At 38.4% G+C, this 18845-nt stretch overlaps 1 protein-coding gene and 1 pseudogene across 2 annotated transcripts; both read right to left on the reverse strand.

The window, feature by feature from the left end:
- Window positions 1-652: 652 nt before the first annotated feature.
- Window positions 653-11443, reverse strand: LOC143851811 (uncharacterized). 2 transcript variants are annotated; one of them, XM_077361301.1, is made up of 10 exons: window positions 11252-11443; window positions 11016-11139; window positions 6296-6375; window positions 2129-2292; window positions 1956-2048; window positions 1773-1874; window positions 1382-1696; window positions 1218-1301; window positions 909-1133; window positions 653-803 (listed from the first exon to the last, which is right to left on the reverse strand). In XM_077361301.1, exons 5-10 carry the CDS (start codon window positions 1959-1961, stop codon window positions 780-782), a joined length of 756 nt encoding a protein of 251 aa, XP_077217416.1. In that variant the 5' UTR covers window positions 1962-2048; window positions 2129-2292; window positions 6296-6375; window positions 11016-11139; window positions 11252-11443; the 3' UTR covers window positions 653-779. The 2 variants fall into 2 exon arrangements, 1 of the variants encoding a protein (XP_077217416.1); XR_013236515.1 differs by lacking the exons at window positions 653-803; window positions 909-1133; window positions 1218-1301; ... (2 more) ...; window positions 11016-11139; window positions 11252-11443 and adding exons at window positions 2405-2585; window positions 2661-2969; window positions 3061-4097 and having other exon boundaries at window positions 1772-1874.
- A 3739-nt stretch (window positions 11444-15182) lies between these two features.
- LOC143851892 (cytosolic sulfotransferase 15 pseudogene) lies at window positions 15183-16486 on the reverse strand (annotated as a pseudogene).
- Window positions 16487-18845: the final 2359 nt, after the last annotated feature.

Below are 18845 nucleotides of genomic sequence, written 5' to 3' on the forward strand. Positions count from 1 at the left end.
GTTGATGGTATGAAAAGAGTATGGGCAATCTTTCGTGTGGGGGAGAGTATTTTTCCTAAGTTACAAAACGTGTGTTAGTGTACGTAGGAGGGTTATTTTTGTCTTTTATGTCATGCAAGATATTGTTGTTGTTATTTTTGTCTATTTAGCATCAATAAACAACTAAATGACAAACTTTCCCTGCAACATTCTCTAATTATTATCCCATTAAAAAAATATGATCATAACCACAATCAAACTAACTAAAATATTGCACGTGACTATGCACACCTTTTGCAAGATATTGTAGTTCTTGAGTACCGACATTCTTCTTGGTAGTAGCCGGTCCAATCCGCATCTAACTTGTAGAACATTATATCCCATTCATTTCAGTCATGGCACGCAAGCTCTACAACAAACTCATGAAAAAAATTATGTGTGAATAAATAAAAAGAAGAAGACAAATAAGGCAATATTACATAAAAAAATGATTGAACTGTACCTTCTCGAGCTTGTCAACATTTGTTGTTCAGTAATTAGGTATCTACTCAAAACCACCAAAGCCTCAAAGTTAAACAGTAACACCATAGCAATAAAATAGGCAAACGAGCAATATAATGCGCACAAGTTTTAATTCTAGATAAAGTAAGAGACCCATTATACAAAGAAGATATACAAAAGTCCATAAACGAGGAAACTTTACAAACTCAAAATGTCTATTACAATGCAACAAAAGGTATATAGTCCGAAAATCAACTATGAAACTGAAAAACAATCAAAATATATAGTAGAGGTCGGCCTCAAGCGGTATGAGCTGGTCTAATCTGCAAGAAGAAATCAAACAAAAAAATATTAAAATAAATTAGAAACACCAAGTTAATAGCAGCAAAAATAAGGAGTAGTAAAATTTTCATTGGTCATTTACTTACAAGATAGGACTGCCAAGCGACTGGTGCTCCCGCTGCATCTCCAATAGTCTTGAGGTATAGGGATGGCTTTAGCAAAGGTTCCTCCGGCTCAAATACGACATCGATTTGGACCACGGAGTATCCAAGTCCAATCGGCAAATCATCAACCTCATCATTCGGATCTCTGCTGAGAAAAATGCCCCTTGCCACTTGAACTCCCTTTCGTATTTTACTCAATAAAACAACCTTATCAACATTATAAGAAACAAAATTAATGACTTATGTAGATGATCGAAATATCAAGTCAGAATTTACATAACGGATTTATACCTCGTCTGAGGAGGGTGATCGTAATCCATGACTGCCAGAAGAGGAAGCTGCATTAGCTCGCGACTGCAAAACATCTTCGGGAGTCTGCTAAGAAAGATATTGTAATAAATGTATGAAATGAAATATCTACGTATTAATCCTAAGGGACATAGTGAAAAACTTACGTAGTTGGGGCTGACGCCCTGGAGGTGGGTTAAGATCTGTGACATTTGTAGTTTCACTTGTGTCAGCTCCTCTGCCATAATTGCATTCACCTGTTCTAATTGGGCCATTTTCGTGTTAAGATGCAAACTATTTCCTCGGGGTTGAGGAGGCCTAGTTGGAGTGCCCAATGTTGTTGAGGGAGTAGCAAAAAACCCAAGCATACGCACCCTACCACGTGTCTCTTCCCTCATTAACTGGCCGAAGAGGTCATCTCTGGAAGGGATCCCGCTCGATTCAGGTTCGGGATTCTGCTCCTGACGCTCTTTGATTTTTTCCTTCAAAAATATGAGGGAAAATAATGACAAGTTATATAAAGTTGTTGACCTAAATAACAAATTATGTAAAACATACCATAATCTCCTTGGATTTAGGATCTACAGCCTCCCCGTCTTTTTTCGTATGGGTAATCACAAACGTATCCGCACGGCTCGGCATTTTCTTCTTAGCTTTGAACTGTACTCATTTCAATAATGATAGCAAGTGATCAATATAAAAAAGAGATAGTAAATCAACATAAAAGGTTGCTGAAATTACCTCCATCTTGGTCACTCTTGCATAGCTCCGCGAACCGGCAGTGTGTGCTATCGTTTGTTGGGCTCGGTTTGCCTTATTTGTTGCGCAAAGTTTCTGCAGTGTGAAAACAATAAATAGATATATAACTATAATATTTTAAAGGAGAGAATAATACAGGAGGTAATATTGTCTACCTGCCCTTCAGGAGAGTTCCAAAAGTCGCATAGAATTTGATATTCTGACGGGATAACGCTTCTAGGTGGTGGTGGTTCATTTTGGAGGAAGAATTTAGTCCTCAGGGTTGACTTCCATTCCCGCCATTTCTTCCCAAGGTCTGCTATAACGTACGGCTTGTTGTCTTCAAGAACGTCATATTTAGTTTGTATTACATGTCAAGTGAAATATAAGTATCATTAGGTTAGAATAATAAAAGTAAATGTAGACATATATACAGATTCAACTACGTTTACCTTGACAATTGCCCACATATCTTCTTTTTTTTCAAGTGGAACCCTCCTCCAGTCCCTATATGAGATAGGACATTTTTCACCTGTCCTCGCAATATTCCCGAGAAAACTTTCGAAAGGATTTGTATTTTCTGAATCTGGGAGCGCACAGGGACGCTCGCTCCAAAGTTCGGCAATGTGTTTTCTACATGTGAATCAATGAATGTATGAGAAAAGAAGAGTCGGGAAATATTAAATTATGACACTGGAAGTAACTTACTCAAGATATTGGTTGACAACAGCGCAGTTGAAGAGAACATATCGATGTGCCTGTTTGACTGTCCGTGGATCTATGGGTTCCATATGAATCTTTCCTAGAGCGCGTCCTGATACTGAGAAAATAGCGAATCCTTCTTCAAATTCACACGGAGCATCTTCGTCATTCCTTTGTGGTCGGTTCAACTTTGATTCAACCCCTTCCAAATATCTTGCACAAAACGTTAAACATTCTTCCCCAAGGTACCCCTCTGCAATAGATCCCTCCACACGATTTCTATTGCGAACATACGATTTTAATGTTAAAAGGTACCTACAAAATGTGAATACTTGTATTACGTTCTGTACTGAAAATATGTACACAAATTAACTGTTGAAACATAGTTTTGAGAAGCTCTGCATACCTTTCGATTGGGTACATCCATCGGTATTGTACTGGTCCAGCTAACCTTGCCTCATCCGCTAAATGAATCGGCAAATGCACCATAACATCAAAAAATGCCGGTGGGAAGATCTTTTCCAAATGGCATAATGTTAGTGCTATCCTATTTTTCAATTTCATAAGTTCGCCCGATTTGAGAACCTTTGAACACAACTCTCTAAAGAAGCTACAAAGTTCAATCAATACCGAGCTGACGGTCTTTGGCAATGATGAACGTAAAGCTAATGGTAATAGCTGTTGCATCAGTACATGGCAATCATGGCTCTTCAATCCTGAAATCTTGCGCTGCTTCATATTCACACGTCGTGAGATATTAGATGAATAACCATCAGGAACTTTGACGTGTTTCAAGGCACCACAGAAAATATCTTTCTCCTTTGAAGACATTGTGAAGCATGCTGGGGGCACGTATGTCTTGTTATTTCCTTTAGTTATTGGGTGAAGCGTTCTCCTGATATTCATTTTCTTTAAATCTAGCCGCGCTTTTACACTATTCTTTGTTTTTCCTTCAATATTTAGTAACGTCCCAATGACATTATCACAAACGTTCTTCTCGATGTGCATCACATCTAGATTGTGGCGCAATAACAATGATTCCCAATACGGAAGACAAAAAAATATGCTTTTCTTCTTCCAATTGTGTTCCTTACGAGGCATCTCTTCGGTATTCTCCTCAGGTTCATTGGGATTCTTCTCACGCCTCCTTTTCTTTCCATGGGTATTCGGCTTCTTCCCACTGTTATCTGACTTCTTGCCACGTGTATCTTGTTTCTTTCCACGTGTATCTAGCTTCTTCCCAGTTGCAGTTGGCTTCTTCCCACTAGTATCCGGCTTCTTACCAAATGTTACGTTAATGCTCTGTAATTGATCCAGAACTTGACTGCCTGATAGCGGAATCGGAGCTACCCTCCATTCTTCCGTCCCATCAAAACCTGACTTATCAGAACGAAATGTGTGATTGATTGGTAAGAATCGCCGGTGGCCCATGTAGCATTGCTTACTTCCATGAGTCAACCTTTGAGAACACGTTTCTTTATGGCAAGATGGACAAGCCAGTTTTCCTTTCGTGCTCCATCCTGACAAGTTAGCATACGCCGGGAAGTCACTAATCGTCCACAACACAGCTGCATGCTTTGAAACATTTCATTCCTCGCTGCGTCGAAAGTCTGCACACCATCAATCCATAGTTCCTTCAACTCTTCTACCAAAGGTTTCAAGTAGATATCTATGTCATTCCCTGGTGAAGATGGTCCTGGAATAAGCAGTGAGAGGATCATATACGGTTGCTTCATGCACATCCATGGTGGCAAGTTATATGGCATTAGAACAACTGGCCACGTGCTGTGAGCAATACTCATCGTCCTAAAGGGATTGAAGCCATCACTTGCTAACCCAAGTCTAACATTGCGAGTCTCTGAACCAAACTCTTTATACTTGTAGTCCAATGTCTTCCATGCTGTTGAGTCTGCAGGATGCCTTAATATACCATCTTTTGTGCGGCCCTCATCATGCCATGTCATAAAAGATGCTGTTTTCCTCGACATGTATAGCCTCTGCAATCTTGGTTTCAGTGGGAAGTGACGCAGAATCTTGGCAGGAATTTTTTTTCCTTTTGTAGATGTCTCAGATGGCTCGTCATCTGGATGTACTGCATCTGTTCTCCACCTCGATGCCCCACATGTGCGACATTTAAATTCATTGGCAGCTTCCTTCCAATACAACATGCAATCGTTAGGGCATACATCTATCTTGTTGTAATCGAGGCCCAAATCCTTAATAATTTTCTTCGTTTCATAAAATGACTTTGGCAACGTTTCACCATCAGGAAGTGCCTCCTTCAAGAGATCAAGTAACATAGTGAACGATTTGTTGCTCCATCCATTGAGACACTTGATGTGAAAAAGTCGAACAAGGAAGGATAATTTAGTGAATTTGCTGCCCGGGTATAATTTCTGCTCGGCGTCCTCTAATAATTTGAAAAATCTTTGCGAATTTAAATCTGGCCCCTCCGTACTTGTATTTCCTAGATCAACCCCACCGTCTGATGGCACATTGTCCATTGCACGGTTAAACAATGGGTTGAGGTCGTGTAACATTTCATGCATTTCATCTTGTAGTATGGGTTCATCCTGCACTCGGTGATCACTGTCAGCCATAACACACGCCGATGGCACTGCCTCCCCATGAAAAATCCATGTATCGTAGCCCTTAAGCATCCCATCGACAACCAAATGATCCTCGGCCTGTATTCGATCAACCAAATAAATGTTGCCACATTTAACACATGGACATTTGATCTTGTTCCCATAATTAGTTCTGGCAAATGCAAAATCAAGGAACCGATCCAACCCTGCCCTATATGCTGGGTCAAGTCTGTTTTATCAAAAATGGGAACATGCGTGAGGCTTATAAATTAAGATAACGAATTGGTTAAATCCAAATTTCATAAACTAACCCTACGTACGTTATGAGGGTTGTACCTTGGAAGTTGCATCCAACTTTTATCCATAACTACTCTCCTGCTTTACTCAAGGATAGAATGATAATGATTGGAACGAATGTGTACGACTGAAGAAAAACAAAGTGTCATTGAGGTCAAACACACTTGTTAAAATAAAGAATCCCAGTTTCGTTGTGAAATAGGGAGAAGAGGTGGAGGCAAAAGGGGAAAGGAAAAGGGGATCGTGGGTTTTTATAGATCAAGTATTCCCGGCGGTTTTACTTATTACCGCCGGTGAATAACATATATTGCCGACGGTCATGGCTGTCGGGAATATTGTGGCCACGGTTAAAAAAAAGCGTAGGATGTTATCAAGATTCCCGGCGTTTTTTACGGAACCGCCGGTGAAATTTGGGTATTTGCCGACGGATATTACGACCGCCGGGAAATAGCCGCCGGTAATACCCCTTTTTCTTGTAGTGTGCCGAGATAAGAAAGATAGCATGAATGATACTAAGAACAAAAAGACCATCAAGGAGTATTAAGAACAAAAAGACCATCAAGGAGTATAACAACACGGATGTATTAAGTCAAAATATTAAAGAGAAACAAGCATTTGCTAGATGCAATGGCCAAACATGATAGAAGTTTAGAAAACCAAACAAACACCTCATGTGTGGCAATGGAAAAGAAGAGCTAGGTTAAAGAAATCAACCAAAAAAAAAACAAAAGCAGAATTAGAGAGGTTCATTAGCACCTTTAAAATCAAAGGGAGTGTGGACAACTCAATAGGAGGGAACTCTATCAAATCAGAGTTAATGCTATGAAATGCCTCACCTGCAGAAATAACATAAGAATGGTTAATAAATCCAGTGATACACATAACATCCACACACAATATTATCCAAAGCATAATGGTAGCAAAATGAAAAAAACAAACATGCCAGTTACCATAAATAATATACCTATGTATAAACAATGGTAGCTCAAAACATAGCTTGAACTACAAAAAACTATCTCTCTTGCAGTTTGAGATGTGTTCCCTTTTTTTGGGATTTCAGTTGTATTTAACAAAGACCAGTAACATAGCCTTCAACTTGCCATGGTTGTCAATGTTTCTACTCAAGTCCTTTGAGCACTCCTTCCATGACCACAAGGAATATAAACTGATTTAGATGTGTAAATAGGCAGCCCCAAAGCAATTGAAATGGCGTTAATTTGTAGTAACCAAACAAGAACAATCCATCAACTTAAGATAATCCCTTTGGAGAGTAGGATCTCTGGTTAAACAGTTCATGAATAGGAGTCAAATACCCTGATTTAGCACAACACCATTCTCCAGAGTAGGGGCTGATTTTTCAAAACGAGTAGTTTCCACAAACGCACAAAGGTGAAACCTTACTGGTGAGTGTACTCTCCAACAATACTATGAGCCCGAGTTTTGTCTTTGTCTATGGTAGATAAGGAGCTCTGTGTTCAAGTACCAAAATTGATGCAGCCCAATATGTGGCAGTCCCAAAATTTGCTCAACAACTGACCTGTCATGTGAAGATAAGCAGGTGGGGACATTCCTACATTGAACAGGGTTCTATGTAGCTGAACCATTATTAGTTAAACTTTAGTTCAGGCTAGACCTATTGGGTAAGCAGTCAAGGCTGGTTTGTAAGGGTTGGTGTGCACTATGATTCCAATTGGTAGGTTGCGAGTGGAAGCCCAAGCAACTGGTTCTGTTTCATACACTCTTTTTTTTGAATGATCTGTTTGATATACTTTGCCTCTCTTGAATCAGAATAAGAGATATTACTACTCATATGAAATTTATTTGTGTTCCGACAGCACTGGTTCGGATCACTTTTCCTTGTTCGTTTAAGTTGGACAATAAGTCCTTGATGTAATGCAGGCATAATTCAGGTATCATGCTTTGACCTGTACGATAAGCAGGTATCATGCTTTGACCTGGCTACTTCCATTTTGTACTTCCTGTATGATACACCGGTATCATGCTTTGGAATGGATCGTAAAATCTTGCATTGTACAGGGTAAAACCTGAATTTTATGAAGATATAACCCAGATTTTGTAAGCTAAAATCTGGATTGTTCATTTCAGGATTATAAAATAAGGGTTTTAGCTTACAAAGTGTAGGTTTTAGCTTGTAAACTGACGCAGTATGGGAATCCCACTTTCACACCCTTGCACCGTGGAAGGATGAATGTCAGACTCATCAACATAATCAATTTGATTTCCCTCTCTTGACTCCACATCTTCCACATCCTCTTTGGTAATGTAGAAAGATAAGATAGGGCCCACATACAAAGGAGGATCTTTGGGTTTATTCTTTTGGGGTTTAAGTCATTTTAAGTGACATCTTATTATGAAGGGCCCACTTTGGGGGTTTTCGTATGGTGGGGATACTGACTCAAATAAAGAAGTTAGCGGATTGGGTTTCAACTTTCAACCACACGAACATCTTCCCCTGTCATTCAACTTTTCTCTCTTCTTCCTCACTTCCTCTTCTTAGCATCTCTCATCTCATCCTCTATTATCCTCATTTCTCATCTACTTCTGATTTCCTGTTTTGTGATTTTATTATATGTATAGATTTATAACATGATATCAGAGAGGGTCTGATCCAAATCAAAATTAGGGCCCTAGATCATGTCCATAGTTTTTTTTCCTTCTATGGGGAATCAAAGATGCTAATGGAGAGCAATGTTTTATCCTTTATTTCTTGCTATATATGCCTTCTTTGGGTGAGATTATGTTGTGTTGATACCTATGGAAGACGGACCAAGCACTATCTCTGGAGTTAGCCAAAGTTAATCACTCCCATAGGAAGTAGTCAAATTGTCCATCCAATATTGATGATTACAATGGTTAAGAAAGAAATTATTTGGAGTGGACATAGTCCATTATGATATTTATTGATAGTCGGGGGAAGTTGGTTACAAAATCGGAAAGGTTGAAACACCTATAGAAGTTGACCCATTCCACGATGACAGCAAAAGCGATAATCTTATAGTTATGGCTTGACTCTTAATTGATGGGGCCTAGTATTAATAGAAGCCTTCTATTTCTAAGATAGGGAAGGATGTTTGGGACATGGTAGCCTGAATCTACTCTCAATGGGCAGATTTAGCACATATCGACTGACTGCATAAAAGGATAAATATGCAGCAAGGAACTTTGTCCATAGAAGAATACTTGGGCTTTTTAGGCAAAAGTGGAAGGGACTTGATCATTAGCCCTCCTCTCGAAGACATAAAGAAACAAATGGAATATCATATAACTCAACTCAACAAAGCCTTTGTCCCAAACTAGTTGGGGTCAGCTAAATGAATCCTTTAAAAAAATTTCATGAAGAATGTGAAAATGGAATATCATATGATCTTTGAATTTCTTGCAAACTTAAATACAAAACTAGAACTCCATAGGGTTTAAGTACTTGGAAAAGATGAGTTAAATCCTCTTCAATCTGTCTACGATTATATTAGAACAGAAGCAAGCAGAAAGAGACCATTACAGGTGCTGGTTCAACAACTAATGTGGAACATTCAGCTCTAGCAATGAATTTTTGAGGATAAGGTTGAAACAGTTATGGGATAAATCAGTCACGTTCAGGGATTTCCAAGAGTCAATAGAGATAAGCTGAAGTTCTCTCGTTGTGTGTGTGGGTGTGGGTGTGGGGAGGAGGAGGAAGAACCAAAGCATCCCTCCTTCATATGTGGGCTCTATCCTATTCTTCTACAAAGTGAACAAATGAAGACGAGAAAATCAACCAATTAAGAGAATTGCTGATAAAAGTGACTCATTTGAGCTGTTGGGAGACAAACGCCTTTTTCACCAAACTAAATACTTTCATAATTCACTTTAATTGCTTAATTATTGGCAAAACTTTTACTAGATTCACCCTCAGCATTCACTTTTCCAACTCGCAAAAGTAACACAAGCCTACTCCCAAACAATATGACTGATTTCAACCTCTAGGATGAGTACTGTCACTTGATGATTGAAAGTCAAAATGGTAAAAAAGTCACCACTGGATCATTATTTTGCAGCCATCCTCAAGTAGAAATTAGCAAAAGAAAATTGGTATTGACAGCCATAAATTTAGACATTTTGGACCATGCTATTTTTTTTTCTTATTTGATTTGCTTTTATTTTCCTATATATAGGATGAAATTATATGGGTGTCATGCCTAATTTAAACAGTGACTGTACCTGCACTAGTAGTAAAAAACCTTCTATTTATAGCACAGATTCAAAATGAGTAGTGATTCTTAAACTCCATCATGAATATGTTTTAAAAGTACGACAATAGGTTAAGCAAAAATATTAGCAAGCATAATGGAACAATCAAAATTGTGGGTTTACCGAAATCTTCGGAAGTTTTAATATTCGGTAAAAGAGATGGATAAGGCTTTATAAGGAAAGGGTAGGTTTGTAGGATGGTCTTGTGGGGTTTGTTTAGTGCCTTAAACTAGGGAATTAAGGGACTATTTAGGGAACAAAGATGGGCTGTGATGAGGCTTTAGGAAGGGACTAGTTTGTCTATTCTATGCACTGTTTGTTGGTTAAACTTATAGAGGGCTGCAAGAATTAAGAAAAGGAGGCTTTGGGTAATCGGTCAAAACATGGGTAATCTAATGCGGAAACAGGGGCTATTTTGGCAAGGATTTTAATATATTTAAGTCATTGCAGTGGGCTGAAAGGGGGTGGTATCCAGTTGACTTTTGTGGGGATACAAAGGAAATTTTGAGGACTAGCTTTTTGTGCACCAAGTACTGGGTTTTGCGAAAGGGCTTAAAGAATATTAAAGGGTTGTTTTGAGGCTGAGCAAATAATTAGAAAGTGGGTCTGCTTCAAGGTGGGGTTTGCAGCAATAAAAGAAAGAAGAAGAGAGGCTAGTATTCAAGGTTGTATTGCTAAAAAACTAGGAGATTTCGGCAGCTATGTGGCTGCCTATTGATGGCGGTTTCAATGGCAGAACCTGAAGGTTGAAGCAGAGAAGGCTACTTCGATGGTGGTTTACCGTTGGTATTCTACTTCCATATAATATATCCTACGTAACAGAACCCTAATCTTCAAAAAAAAAAAAAAACAACATTGGAAACAAAAAGATTCTTCAAGATAGTAGATTTCTGGAAAAAATTCATTTCATAGGAAGGAAAAAATTAAACTATTACGAGAACAAACACATTTCTTTGTCATGGAATTTCACAACTAAAAGCAAGAGGGATTGCACATTATGTAAAAAATTAAATCCTAACCCCATTCCAGTTGAGAGACGGGTCATCTCTTCTCTCATAAAAACCAATCTACTGAGATTGTTTACAAAACCCCCAAAATAAGATCGATGAAAACCCCTAAAAAAACCCTTACATTCTGATGGAAAACCATGAATAAATAGGTAATTTAGCTAGGTTGGAAAGGAACGAGCAAAAAGAAAATACAAAGGAATTTTAGGGCTGAAAATCACCTAGGTCTTCGTATCTTTGGGATGTTAGAGAGATCAGACCCTTCGCTTCTTCTCCAATATCCAAAACCCTAAACAAAGTTATCCTTATCTTCTTCAAGCCCTCCTTTCCACCCTTTGCAAAACCCTAAATAGAGATCCAAAAAACATATATTACAAGCAAACGAAATAGGGAGAAGAGGTGGAGGAACAAATGTGAAATACAGAGAAGAGGTGGAGGAAAAAGCAAACCAAATCACCTAGCTTTCTTCGAAGGAGAGTCTCGATTTCTTTTTTTGGTGAGTCTCGATTTCGTTCCTAGCTAAGACGGTGAGAGAAGTGGAGGGAAAAAGAGTCTCACGCGCGGGAAGGAAAATGGGGAATCGTGGATTTCTAGCTAGAGTTTTCCCCTTTAATATATGCCGAAGGTCAACAAATGCTGGGTTTTTACAATACGATTCACCGGCGGTTTCACTTATTACCGCCGGGGAATTCTACATTTTGCCGACGGTCATGACCGCCGGGGATATCGTGGACAACATCACAAAAATGAGTTCGAGGTTAACGCGATACCTCGGCGGTTTTTCTGTGACCGCCGGTGAAATATGGTCTTTGCCGACGTTTATTTGGACCGCCGGGAAATATCCGCCGGCAATAACCCTTTTTCTTGTAGTGAGTAGATATGATAGATGGTTGGCACCTTGAAAATGGTTCTTTTATTTTGTTTATGTGTTGTTGTTAGATTATAATTCAAATTTGTGAAAATGTTGGACCCATCCAAGCTATCCTTATCTTAAGTTTCTATAAGTTTTATCTTATCCTTGATGAAGATAGAGTTTGTGGCCAGTTATTAGGAAGTGAGTTTGATCATGCGAGACAAGTTTATAGAGTTGTACGTGTGAGTCATTAGTTATTATTTCTTAAGGTGTCAAGTGCGAGTTTATAGGAAGGATGAGTATAGCTTTTCTATTTTTTAGGTGACGGAATTTATCTACGCGAGTCATATGTAGTTAGGATTGTTAAAAGTTGAAAAAAGTGTGATGTTACACGATTGTGTATTTTCTATTTAAATGGCTGGTTTGGTTACTAGTAAGGTATGAATGAGATAATGAAAATAAAGTATTTGTACTCTTCCTATGAAAAAAGCTTCTATTGTGTTTTGTATTTTAGTTCATCAAATTCTTTAAAGTGGTATCAGAGCAGAATGGCCTAGGACGATTTGAAAAGATGACCGGCCCGGGTTCGGTAAGTTGACAACATGACAGGTAATACCAATTCTTCTTCAAATTTTCAGTAAAGTGTTCCTTTTTTTAAAGATGATAATTTTCAATTTTGATCTATTAAGATGAAGACCTTGTTTATGTCTTATGATTTAAGGGAGCTGGTAGAGAATGTGTATGATAATTTTGCAAAGCAGGAAAGATTAATAACGACGATTGAATTGATGGAGAGCAAAAAGAAGGATGCAAAAACATTTTTTCTCATCCAACAAGCCATGGATGAAACGATATTTACAAGGATTATGATTGCAACTACATCAAAAGAAGGATGGAATTTGCTTCAAGAAGAATATCAAGGTACTTCGAAGGTAATCTCTCTTAAGTTACAAACCCTCCATCGTGATTTTAAGAATTTGTTTATGAAAAATTCTCATATAATTCGAGATTTTTTCTCACGAGTTAGTTATATTGTTAATCAAATCAAAACTTATGGAGAAAAATTAGATGATGAAAAAATTATTGAAAAAGTGTTAAGGAGTCTTCCCACTAAACATAATCATATAGTTGCTGCCATAGAAGAATCAAAGGATTTCCAATCATGTGGTGCGAGCATCTAGAGTAAATCAACCAATCATTTTTGTAGTCAATAGCCTTCTTTCCAGAAGAACTTGTTGCACATACTTGACTCTTCATAATTGGGGATTCTACAACATTCAGTGCAAAAGAAACCTCCCCCTCAAAGTCGTGTTCTATAACGGTCTCTTGTCCTACCACTTCACAAGCAAAAGAAGCTTGCATGTCCCATTCACCACCATCATTATCCTCATTGTCTTTGGATTCGATGACAACATTCCCATCGTCGATCTCAATCTTAACCCAACAATTTCTTTTAATATGACATGGCTTACGACATCAATAACAATAAAAATCAAGTTTTTCTTGTGAATTTTCATTGTTATTAGTCCGATCACCTTTCCTATAGCCATCTTTCGACTTCTTATTTTTCTGCCACTTCCGCTTACTATTCTCCATAAGCGCTTCCTCACTCTCTTTCATAGACAATCCGGCCATATGTTTTGGAAACATCTCTTGATTAATCAAGAGATTCTCCAATTCTAGGAGAGATGGTTGCATTGGCCAACCACGTATAGCCTTGATAAATCCGCTAAACTCGGGATTCAAGCCGCGGATAATCAACCTCTGCATCCGGCTTTCACTAATATTAGAATCCTCATCTAACTGTAAGATCTCGTTATACAAGTTCTTAACTTTAATGAAATATTCAGAGACGGATAAATTACCTAGTGTTAATGAACCGATCTTGTTTTCCAACATCTACAGCTGTGCATTGCTCGCCCGTGAAAAGAGAGATGAGAGTGCCTCCCACACTTCTTTCAGAGTTTTCTTTTCTCTAATATGCTCGATCAACTCCTTCTGTATTGATGCCTTCAATATGTACAAAGCGTTTCCAGCACGGATCTTCTACTTCCGCAGTATATTTACTCCCTTGTCTGGTGACTCAATGTCGTTGCCATTCATTATCTCCCATAGATCATGGCCTTCAAGGTATGACTCCAAGCACGACTTCCAATAGATGTAATTGGTATTGTTGAGCTTTTCGATCCCCGCCAACATACCAACACTTCCCGCCATCTCTTCTTCCAACCTCGATATCACCTCGAAGCAACCAAAGAACAAACCGGTATTCCCAACTTGAAATCTCCTCTAAGCAAATCCAAAAACAGGCCGGTATTCCAATCGAACACCTTGCTTTGATACCACTTGTGAACTTCTCTTTGCTGCTTAGGAAGAAAAACAATTCAATAGAGAGAGAGAGAGAGAGAGAGATAAAATTGCCAAAACCGTAGATGCCTCTGAAAAATAACGTGAATGCACTTTATAAAAATTGTGGAAGTGTAACAGAACGTGAATATGCACTCTCTAGAAGATAACGTCAATAGCACTCTGTTAAGAAAAAGACACTCAAAATATTTATTCACGTTCAAATTCTATACATACTTCAAGTAATGTTCTGCTTTTTGATATAGGACATAGCTTTCAGATATTCTAGTTTTCTTTTCTTGTTATTTTCTTTCTTATTGGTAGCTATATATGATTTGTTTCTTTAGAAAGGAGTTATCGATAGGATGTAGATTTTTTTTCCAAAGTTTAGTAAGATTTGATTTCTATTTCTCTTGGTAGCCTACTAATTAGTAGGCTAGTTTTTGTTTATAAATATGTTAGTGTGAAAGAAGCAAGGATAGATTATGATGAATTGAAAATACGTTTTCACTAACTCTCTTTTCCGTCTCTCTTCTTTCCTTGTGGATTCTAGGGTTCTTCTTCTTCCCTAGTGGATTCTAGGGCAATATTCGGATCGTAAGCTTCGGCTGTGATACTTGTTTGATTTGCTGCGTTACTTTGATAACCATAACACGTAGCTCTAGATAAAGTGGAATTCTTTAAACTAATCTAATAGCAATCCTATGTAAACACAACTCTAAATGACTAATAAAAGATAAAATGAAACTCTAAAATAATAGCTATGAAGTCGGTGGTGATATAATGTTCACAGTTAGGACGACCCGATACATACATAGCATTTATTTGGTTGCTTAGTAAGAGCGTTTTTGGAAATCAAACAAGAGTAAGATACGGATGTGAAACTACCAATTACTCCAAAAGCTTAAGCTGTTGGAGATGGTGTTGTTTAATCTTTTAGACTCTAACATTCCTGCTCAAGAGTGGCCCCTCTTTTTAGGGTTGGCCTACACGTGGAACATGTGACCTTTCTTTATGGGTTGGCCATTATATGTGGATTTTTAATATCAAGGAGTTTTGAACCCTGGGCAATTGCTCTGATACTATGTGAAACGGCCAATTACTCTGAAAGCTTAAGCTGTTGGAGATGGTGTGTTATTTAATCTTTTATGCTGTAACAAGGGAAAGCTCACAGATGAAAATGACCCAATACAGAAATTGTACTTTTTTTGTTGCTCGGCAAGAGCTTTATTCGAAACCAAATAAAACAAAATCAGAAAAACACATATCAATATGACACAAAACAGAAATGGTACTGTTTTTTGGTTGGTCAGTAAGAGCTTTACTGGAAACCAAACAAAAAACAAGAGAAGAAAAATACACATATGAAGATGAACCAGTAACTAAAAGGAGAAGGTGAGACCAGAACTGTGGAACTTTTCCTCTGTGAGCTGATCCAAACGCTCTTTCATTGGAGGGCTCAAATGATTTACCCAATCACCCACCTCTCCTTTCCTAAAGAAATTCTTACCGTCAATACCTACTTCTACTGTTCCTCCCTTGTTTACTTTCAAATTGCTCAAATTCTTAAAACTGCATAGCTTTGATATTTCCTCGACCACCACTTCTCTCTCTTCCTCCAGAGAGAAAGGATACCCCAAGAACTCAGCTAACCTTTTCAAATGAAGTATGGGTTCTTTTTTCATTTCCTCATACTTCAAGAACAACACCATTTCAGGCCTTTCTAAACTTGCCTTCCAGTAACCTAACACATGATCCCAATAAGGACCAAGTGCAGAATCTCCAGTGCAAAACAACTCAAATGCCTCCTCTAGAGGAAGTGGTTGTCCTACACTCTCTTCTCTCAACTTGCTAACGAAAACCCACATCGAAATGAAGGTATCTCCTGGATTCCGGCACAAGTAAACTATCCGACAATTCGATTCTATTGCGGATTCCGGTAACATATTGTAAGGGATGTGGGTAGCCAAGAGCCTAGGGGAGGGAAGGCCCTCAAATTCAGAAAGTTGGTTATTTGCAAAGAACTCCAACATGACAAAAGGGACTAGGCCATGGGGGTTAGCCTTGAGCAAGGGGTGGTCAGTGAGAAGGTAACGCTTCCGGTTCACAACAGCGAAAGCAAGCGCCTTCAGCCAAGTGGTACCAGCCTTCGGCGTGGTGACCAAAAATGTATCTCCATCCCGGGGTTGATAGTGTTGATGGAATGCCACTGCTCCTTTCAAGTACTTTACAGGATACCAGAAGCCTTGATATTGATAGAAATAAGGAAGTGACCACCCTTTCGTTCTTGGAAGAGAGGAGATCAGTTCTTTGCATTCTTGCCTTAATATTTCATCGTCTTTATTCCGTTGGGATGTTGCCATGGAGAAGATAATGAGTCTGAGGACCTAATCTCCTCAATGAAATTTGCAGAGATTGGATATGTAGCCACATATTTATACTCCAGTTCTAGGTATATCACTTTCCATCTACCAATCCCTTGGTTCTAAACCTTCCACTGTAAATTTGTTTTGATTTTCTCACGCTTGTCGGTGATGCAGTCCAGACCTTTCATCTTATAGGTGGCTAACTTTATGTAAATTTATGAAGTATTGAATGCATTGTCCCTAACAAAAAAAAATTTTTTGACTTAAATTTAAATTTTTAGAGGTATGCTAAGCTTAAGGGCTCCCTTGGAAAAAATGATGGAAGAGCCGCGCTCAATGGTTGGACACTTGGACGTCACCAGAGTCATTTAATATTATTTAACTTTTACATTTCTTATATGCACTTTGGTGAGTGCAACCAATGGTGTGCCCTTCCATCTATTTTTTTTGCAAGGGCACCTCTGAGTTTAGCATTCCTCTAAATATTTTATATTCCTTGCATCATCCTCATAAATTCCAAAAAATCATGCGTCCGAGATGCACTTGTAATCTACTCTTAATAAATTTCCTATCTTTATCAAATAAAAAAAATCAATACCTTTCATGTTTCTTTTGATAGAAGAGTCCTATTCACAAGGGACCCTTGGAATTAGCTTTTGAAAAGATAGAGAGAAAAAGGAAATTCTCCTTCCCAGGCACCCCAATTATGCAACAAAAGGGCCTCCCACCACTTTCCTCCATGCATTATTTCCTTCTTTAAAATGGCCGTTCTAGGTAAAAAATGTAAGGAGGTTAAAAACTCCACTCGTTCCTCATTTCATCATTTCTTAAAGCCGAGAGAGATTGTGAAAAAACTTCCCAAATTTTCTTCTTGCTTTCTTTTCAGAAGTTTCCTTTCTATTGGACTAGGAATAGAATTATGTCATCCATAGGAATCCCATCAGACGTCCATTGCCAAGAGGAGTTTTATTCCATTAAGGGAACTCCCAAAATCTCCCTCAAATCGACACTCTCTCACTCCATATACAACCACAAGGAAGGAGAAATGTCCATACCCTGACCATTTAAGTAGAAAATTTTCATAACCTTACCATTGAAGTAGAAAGCTTCCTATATAAGCTCCACCTCCACATCCACCTCTAATCCTAACAGTCAAATACCATTTCTCTTCTTGAGTTTTTATATGGTACCCGATCGTCAAGTACATTGCGGGCGGTACCACACTTAGTACCAGGGGCGGAGCCAGGAATTTGCTTGAGGAGGGGCAGAACATGGGTGAGGCCCATTACTCTTTTACACTAGAGGGTTTCTCCCAAGTAAAAAAGGGGGCTAGTATAACTTTTCCCTTACAGTTCATGTAGTGGGGCCAAATTATATTACACATGTTTTGATGGTTTGGGCCCACTATTTAACACTCCTAGCATGGCATGGGTAATTTGTTTTGGGATGGTGAAAGTTCGTGTAGTCTGGTATCATTCAATAGAACGATCCTAGCTCTATGAAAGGTCTCCATAATATGCAATTCCAATACAGATCGTAGTACGATCTAGGATCATCCTATTGAAATGTGTTTTTGGGCTATGACCCTAACATCGGAAATACATTGCACCCCAAGAACCATTTTCATTGGGGTGCAACGTATTTACGATGTGGCCTAGGATCATCCTATCGAAATGAATTTTTGGGCTATGACCCTAACATCGTAAATACATTGCACCCCAAAAACCATTTTCATTGGGGTGCAGTGTATTTACGATGTGGCCCATCAAATGGACAGCTTGGATCATCCTATGGTAAGTTATACAATACTTTTTTAAAAATAATTTGAACTATACGAGCTTACACCATATTATAACTGATATATTTTGAGCGTATCAGTGGAGATTTTATACGGTGTGTATGCGTGAATTCCAGTTTTCTTCTGGGTCCCACTTCAGAGGATGATCGAACCATTCATTTGTGTGCCACAAATCCACAATGTCATAGGAGATTTTTAGTTCGCTGGAGAGAGAGAGAGAGAGAGAGAGAGAGAGAGAGATTATTCGAAGTTGAAAAAAACGCTATGTTCTCATCCCAGAGAGAGAGAGGTATTAATTGCAAGAGTCAATTTCTGACAATTACAATTTTGTATACAGATTATTCGAAGTTGAAAAAAACGCTATGTTCTCATCCCATAGATATATATATATATATATATATATATATATATATATATATATATATATATATATAGATTAATTGCAAGAGTCAATTTCTGACAATTACAATTTTGGACAATTTTGTACACATATTATTCAAAGTCGAAAAAAACGCTATGTTCTCATCCCAGAGAGAGAGAAAGAGAGAGAGAGAGAGAGAGAGAGAGAGAGAGAGAGAGAGGTGTAAATTGCAAGAGTCAATTTCTGACAATTACAATTTTGGACACTTTTGTAGACAGATTATTCGAAGTTTAAAACAACGCTATGTTCTCATCCCAGAGAGAGAGA

Source organism: Tasmannia lanceolata, unplaced genomic scaffold (assembly GCF_043159265.1).
Source record: "Tasmannia lanceolata isolate RefF3 unplaced genomic scaffold, GAP_Taslan_0.1 ptg000018l, whole genome shotgun sequence".
NCBI lineage: Eukaryota > Viridiplantae > Streptophyta > Magnoliopsida > Canellales > Winteraceae > Tasmannia > Tasmannia lanceolata.

What these genes read in the sequence shown, in the direction of transcription:
- LOC143851811 (XM_077361301.1), bottom strand. An exon ending in CTAAATCCAAGGAGATTATG is followed by an intron (nt 1,697 to 1,772) that starts GTATGTTTTACA and finishes ATATTTTTGAAG; the next exon opens with GAAAAAATCAAAGAGCGTCA. An exon ending in GATCACCCTCCTCAGACGAG is followed by an intron (nt 1,134 to 1,217) that starts GTATAAATCCGT and finishes AATGTTGATAAG; the next exon opens with GTTGTTTTATTGAGTAAAAT.